Here is a 7500-nt window from a genome sequence, read left to right on the forward strand (position 1 = left end):
TAATATTCAAGGCTGGGTAATTCCATACGTTTTCGTTTACCAGTGCATCTAGAAATACAAACTGAGGTGAATAGAATGAACAAAGCTGCGAGCATCAGAGTCCAGCCCGCAATCTGACTGCGGGTTCTATAGATTTCTTCAAGTTCTTTTGATCTCCTGCCGAGTTTAAGAAAACAGTTATTGCTGGAATTTGTTACAGCCTTACTCTCCAAAGATGGACCAAAGAATGCACACGTGTAGTATTGTTGTTTTAGAAGTGACAGAACCAACCAAGCGATAGGGGCGATGCTGGCCTGTAGAAATACATCAAATGTGATCAAAAACACTGCGAGACATCGACGGGCTCGTGTCTTATTCTCATCAATTTTCCTAGGATATCTCCATAAATTCCTGTGAAGAAGTATACCAGGAAAGAAAAGAAGGATAGCAGGCGCCCATAGAAATGCTAATCCGTAAGCCAAATGTCCGTGGCAAGGACAACTAAATACCACGCTCTCAAACAGTTCTTCCAAGCCAGCTGTTATAGCAGCTATGGATCCATACATCAGTGACCGCTTAGAGTTCCTAAACAACACTAACAGGCCGGGTAAAACTGTATTCATGGTAAATACGGATCAAACTAAACTCGAGCCTGAGCTGTCAGCCACCAGGTTAAGGGCAACACTTTTACGAGTCACTTTTCGGCGTCTTTTTAAAGCAAGAAACCTCAGAGCGTCGGAAATAGCTTCTTTTGTTTTTTTTTTACTTTCGCATGTTTGTATAAGGAACGTTTCAGCGGACCGCTTACCAGCTGAAACTGACAATCTGCGTTGAACCTTGCATGTGTCGTTAATTGCAATTGAGAATTTTAATGTACCCAGAGGTTAACTTAAAACTTGGAAGGAAAAAATTTGCGCTACAAAATTCCTTTAGTTTTCATCAATGCCTTGAATTAGAAAATATACATCAAACGACGAGTTTTCATTCACTTGAACAATGAATGGCATTTTATGATCAATAGGTCATTTTATTTTACGGCTGGCCTCCACGTTGATGCAACTGAAACGATAGATCTCTCAATTCATTTTGTTCGAGGTTAAGGGCAACACTTTTACGAGTCACTTTTTGGCGTCTTTTTAAAGCGAGAAACCTCAGAGCGTCGGAAGTAGCTTCGTTTGTTTATTTTTTACTTTCGCATGTTTGTATAAGGAACGTTTCAGCGGATCGCTTACCAGCTGAAACTGATAATCTGCGTTGAACCTTGCATGTGTCGTTAATTGCAATTGAGAATTTTAATGTACCCAGAGGTTAACTTAAAACTTGGAAGGAAAAAATTTGCGCTACAAAATTCCTTTATTTTGCATCAATGCCTTGAATTAGAAAATATACATCAAACGACGTGTTTTCATTCACTTGAACAATGAATGGCAATTTATGATCAATAGGTCATTTTATTTTACGTCTGGCCTCCAGGTTGATGCAAAACGATAGATCTCTCAATTCATTTTGTTCGAACATTCATTTGTGTCTGTAGGGATCGCTTGCGAGCCAAACATAACCGGTTTTTGTTTTAGCTAAGGTTCGGTTGAATCCGTTTCTCATTTTGCCCCATCCTAAAAGGAAGTGAAATTTCGACAAAAACTTCAGTTTCCGTCTTTTTTTCGAAAAGGCTATAAATTTCAATTTCATTGTAAAACAAAAACACCGACAAAATTTCAAACGGGATGCAATCAAAGTGAATGAACGGATGATAGCTGGTAGAGTTCTAATTAATAACACGTTACTTTTGACTGCACTGTATAAAGATTTATCCGTTGGAAAGAGTTATCCAGATTGAGTGTCGTCGCAATGGGATCATTGGAAATGCAACAGGAAAGTCAATTTTAAAACATTTGAAAAGGTCAAAAACAGTTTTTTCAAAAGCGAAAGGATTTCCCAAAAAGCTTCTTTCGAATTCTTGGTCCTTTTTTGAGGTTTTGAGTCGGTTTGGTTCTTTGTGGAACTGTAGAGCACACATTTTTGAAGACAAGGAAGAGAATTAATTTTAATTGTTGCCGTTTGTAAGGTAAAAATCTCGGAAATCTTCTGTTTCCCAACAGAGAAGCGGAAACTTGAATTGAATACCAGTAAATCCTTGGTTGTTGTCTGCAACGGCTCCGTGCTTATCCTATCCTTTTTTTTTTTTTTATGCAGACTAGCTTTTTTTTTCTTTCAAAATTAACGTCTTCGACAGCACGTCCTAGCTTGATGATCGGAGACCCGTGGAAAGACAAACGTTGGCCGTGTAGCACTTATATTTTAAACAGAGTTAACTGAATAGAGAGTGCTAGATTTATATCCCATATGAACCATGTGAGCGTTAGCCCTACTGATGGTGCACGGCCAACGTTTGTATAAACGTAACCTTTCCTTGTACTTGTACATGTTCATTGCCGTGACTTTCACATCTTCAGTTCCCACGGCCTGCTCCCGTCTGACCTTGTAGCTCAGTCGGTACAACGGCGGTGATCTAACCCGAAGGTCGTGGGTTCAATTCCCACCCTGGTTAGAGTTTTTCTCTGTCCTTGTGTGGGTCCATTTCCATCAGTAGGGCTAACACTCACATGGTTCATATGGGATATAAATCTAGCACTTCACATTACTCCCTATTCAGTTAACTAAATTCAATTTGGCTCGACTATAGCACGACACTGGCACGACTTGGTTTCAAACGTCGAGCTTAATTACGTATTTGGTCAACGTTGAAAGGGAATGTAGAATCATGACGCAGGTTTAGTTCGTCAAACACCTTCCTACACAAATCACTGTCTGTAGAATTCTTGGTATTGGTAAAGATAGGATTCTTCTTAAAATGCTTCTTGCTAACCCCATGATATCAATCACATCGTTCAGATAACTTTCCTTCCATGTTGCTTTCCGTCCTAGCTTTCTTCGCCTTTTTTTCCACTGTCCTTGGATCTCGAATTTTCCACCTCTACTTCCTCTTCACCCAACGATTCGCTATCTCCCAGGGGCACCCAACGACCAATTTATTGTAAAATGTATTATTATACCCCAGTTAATGAAAATAAATGTTATTAAGGCATTTTCAGGTGTTTTTCAGTGTTCCTGGGAAAACATTATCTGTTCCTTTTTCCTAGCAAGACACACAAGAAATTTCCCAGCCAGCTAGATAAAAGTGGTTGGTTTCCCAGCCAGCTGATCAAATTTATTTCCCAGCCAGGAATTCAGCGCGCTTTCAAATCCCTCGATCCAAAACGACCGAACAAAAGCGACAAACCGGGACAAAACAGGTTTTTTCCGCAAGCGGAATCACTCTGACCAGCCGTCGTATGTTTGTGACTATTCTCTGGGAGAGGGAAGGGGTTCTCTTTTTTTTTTTTTTTTTTTTTGGTCCTTAGTCTTCAGAGTTTCTACAGCCAGCTCGGGGTTGAAATGCTAGAAAAAGTCAGTAATTCCCAGGCAAAACCTCTATAAATAACAAAGTTTCCCAGCCAGCTCATCGAAACACCTGTATTTTTGCCAGCCAGCAAGATTCCTCTGGGGAACAGATAATGTGAGGAACAGATTCGTTGCGTGTCCCTAATCTTCTTCGACTTCCGATTTTTCAACAAACTCAGCAGGTGATGAACAGTTTGAGCTTATGTCTGTTCCTTCATCTAGACCCAATGAGCAAGAATCTACTTCAGCATCTGAAACATTTCCTGGCAGAATAGGCGGAAGGGTTTTCTTGAATGCTGCCATTTTTTTTGTACTCGTACCCAAGAACTTTCTACGCGTATGCGTCCCAGTCACAAGAAACCGGTTTGTCCACTTTTATAATGTAGTTATAATTTATTTATTTACTTATTTATTTATTTATTTAGTTCGCCACGGCAACAGCACGCCGTTTGAAACCATGCCCGGCGTGCTAAAGTCGTGTAGCACGACAGAGCTTGCCGTGCTACACGGCAGAGTCGAACTTAATTCTAAAATGGTTTCAAACGCTGTGCTACAGCTGTGCCAAAGTCGAACTTAAACAATAAATTTAGTTCGACACGACTCAGTAGCACCGCGTCAGCCACGTTACATCCAAATAGGGAAACTTTTCAACTCAGAAAACCTCAGCTCTGAACACGAGTTAAAGGCTTCAAGGTCACGAGCTTCCGATTCTACCAAACGAGCGCCTCTCACGAGAAGGAACACAATTTCAGATTTTCGCTCAGATGTTCCAGTGTACTGACATGCCTCTTTCTATAAACAGCTTTGAAAACCAACCTAAAATGAGCTGATGTTCCAAAGGCGTCATGCACTGGAAATTCACCTGCCATATATTCCAAGTGTGCTTTGTTCGCAAGCGCTAAATTACGAAAATAATTTCTTTCTTTTCTTACTTACGGCAAAAACATTTTGATACTTTGGCCACTTGCTCAGTAAAGTGATGATAATTCTATACAAAAGAAACTCTCAAATGAACGTTTCTTTTCTACTTATATATATTCGAAGGACAAGATCGCCGAGGAGGACAAATCCTGAGGCGCTTAAATTAAAGGACACACTAATGACTAGTATGTCTTTTTCTTTTTTTGTACGCTATGGATTCCCAGGCCACCTTTAGATAGCTTTTTCCTCTTGAACCTCGTATGCTGAAAGCTTGTTTTGGGGAAAGGGATGCAAGGAATTTTAGACATGTCTCTGGGAAATTTGGCTCAGTTTCAGCTTTTCACGCTGCTTTGCTTTTTGCGTGAACTGACCCTTCGAGTAACGTGATCCCCTTTCTTTTTACGTTTACCATCAAATGCGTTTCATAACTTGGGGTCGGTCAGTGGCGGGAAAAAAAAGCACACACACTCACAAACAAAAAGAAAAACCAGAAGCATTTTAATCAAGAGAGTCGAGTGGCCTGGGGCAGAATGAGGAAAGAGTTACTTTTGCGAGGGGTATTTACATCAAACCGGGACGAACTCAGACAGGCATGAACTTGTAAGAGCTGTCTCTCTGTACTATGGTTTCTCTTGTAGGCGGAAAGGTCTTACTGAGACCATTGCTGTTTAAATTTTTCAGTCAGCTGCTTAGCGACACATTTTTCGATAAATTTGGGGATAAACCGAAGATTGGATATAGGTCTAAAGTTCTTAAATTTACCCGCCCAATTTCAAAAATGACTTCTTAACATTTCAGGCATCCGGCCAGATTCCAAAGGAATGCTGACAATCTTGATGATAATTGTAAAATAATCGGAAGAAGACATTTAAGCACGTGGCGGGGAACAGGATCTAGTTCGCACGACTTAAAAGATGTCGAGCTATTAATATTCAGAAGCTCACACGATAAGGCAGACGAGAACATGTTTAGTTGGCAATCAGTAGTGTAGTCTTCAGCACCTGAATCTAGGTGTGCAACTTGATCGATGTCATGGTGAATTTTCCTGATTTTGTGTCCGAAGAAAAGGATGAAATCATTAGCTAGAGAAGCTGATATATCACGCTTTGAATACTTCGCTTCAGAACGCCGGCGAAGTAGTTTACTGAATATTGATAAAAGCGACCTCTAGTTAGGCTGATTCTCAGTGACTAAATTTGAGTCATATCGATGCAGATAACCAGTTCATTGGCAGTTCATTGCCAGGCCGGTCTCATGTAAACGAAAAAAAAAGGGAAATGCATAGAGGCCCATACGAACTCATGCCGGTCTGAGTTCTTCCCGGTCTCAAGTAATTACCCCCTTAGTGTTAAGATATTTACCTCCTACGCGGACAGAAAGCATCTCCAATGGATGCCAGTCATTAATTACTTGTCACGCTCACTCTCGCGTTGAAATTGAAGTTGAAATTATGTACGGCCAAAACCACTGTTTATATTTCAGATTAAAAGGTCAAAAAATGTTTAATTAATAGGTAATCACCTTCCTCGTCTCTTTTTCTCATTTTTGGAAAACTTAAAATATCTGCGGTTTAAAACGGAAAAGGGGGGGGGGAGGGGGGAGGCCTAAAACGTGCGTACAACACGTCAAAGCCTCGTCTGACACTGTTCGTTTAGGGTTAAAAGACACACAAAGGATTTTTAAAAAAAGGCTCTTCTGTCATGGCGACTTCTGGGCTGATTACATGGTGAGTTTAACCCTGGGCTGAATTTCGCTTAACCCACCGGGCTGAAATTTTGTTGCGATTTACATGTTCAATTTCAAGCTGGGCGCAAAACGCAAATTTCCATGAGAAAATTCACTCACGTTCCTTGTTCAGCCCGGGCTCAGAAAATGATAGCGATTACAGGGATTTTTCCAACTCATCCTCAACCCCGAATTTATCTGATATACCATGAATTGCTAATTTGCTCTCAATTGATTATTATCGTTTATTTTTTGGGGGAAAAAATGTAAACGTGAACCCAGTAACTCTTGTTAACAACGTGTAAATACCAACTAACCCTTACACAGAAACCGAAAAACAACCTAAAAGATGTAACATTCGGCGTATTTCAAAGTCGAGAGAAGAATGAACTCTTTTCACTGATAACGGCAACACTTCACACGTGTTCTTTGTTTTAAAATATACTTCTTTCGTTGATTCATTCGAACAGTTCTGGTTGTCGATGATTTCGCTTTCCTTTTCAAAGTTAGCACTGATGACGGAGTAACTGGGAATTCTGACTGCAACGCAATTCTGTTGGGGGAAATCCCGGCTGGTGGCTTGGTGAATGTTATTTCCACCAGTACTCTGGTCTCTGCAACCCTGTTGGGGTGTTGAGCATGCTGGTACATTTGGAGCTATGACACCTCTTTATTCACATTTTCATTCTGAAAGATATCACCAATAATTTATTAATCACAAGTATGTTTATATTCATATGGATCATGATTTTGCTGTATTATCCAAGCATAACACTATGGAGGGTATCAATCCAGAATGTGTCCCGACACTAATAAGAAAATTAAATAGAAGTATAGGTCACCATGTCATGTGTAGCACATACGTAGACGTGATGAACAGTTAAAGAGAGCAATTCAGGGTTACAAGAAGCTATAAAGATATCTAAAATGTCTAAGATAAAGAGCTAGTTAACCGCATGTAATCAGCTGCATGTCGATAAATAGTTGTCCTTTCTTAATTGTAAGCTACTCTAGCTCTTGCATCAGTCAGCATCTTCTTACTCATAAGATATCCCTCTCATTTGCATCTGGACCCTTCATTGCATTTATCATGTTTACCCTGTACATAAGCAATACAATGCTTGTTATCTAACTATATTTCTTTATAGTAAAATAAGCCCCTGATAAGGGATCACTGCAAATTATTGGCATTCGAATGTACAGAGTCAAACCAACTGAATATTTTGCAGGACTGTGTATGTACATCTATTTTACTGCTGTTACAAATTAGAATAAAGTTCAAGTTTAGTTTACCTGGTAGTGATCAATAACTGTTCGCAGGCTCTCCCTAACGTCCTCCCCGTTTGGTGGACTGTTCTTTATGCAAAAGTACAAATGAGCCCGCATGCTCTTTACTGAAGACATTGCAAAAGAACAGTATGTGTAAACATAAAT

The 7500-nt window shown here is 40.0% G+C and overlaps 1 protein-coding gene and 1 pseudogene across 1 annotated transcript in view; both read right to left on the reverse strand.

Annotated features, from left to right (window-relative positions):
- Positions 1 to 2442, reverse strand: part of LOC138029036 (calcium homeostasis modulator protein 6-like) — a 3774-nt gene extending 1332 nt beyond the window's left edge. The window contains exon 1 of the mRNA XM_068876705.1: positions 1 to 2442. This exon is cut by the window's left edge and continues 1332 nt beyond it. Coding sequence (XP_068732806.1) covers positions 1 to 602 — 602 coding nt within the window. The 5' untranslated portion in view covers positions 603 to 2442.
- Positions 2443 to 6879: 4437 nt separating this feature from the next.
- The window catches only part of LOC138030463 (uncharacterized), a 6468-nt pseudogene continuing 5847 nt past the window's right edge, over positions 6880 to 7500 (reverse strand).

The sequence above is a fragment of the Montipora capricornis genome, chromosome 13, assembly GCF_036669925.1.
Source record: "Montipora capricornis isolate CH-2021 chromosome 13, ASM3666992v2, whole genome shotgun sequence".
NCBI lineage: Eukaryota > Metazoa > Cnidaria > Anthozoa > Scleractinia > Acroporidae > Montipora > Montipora capricornis.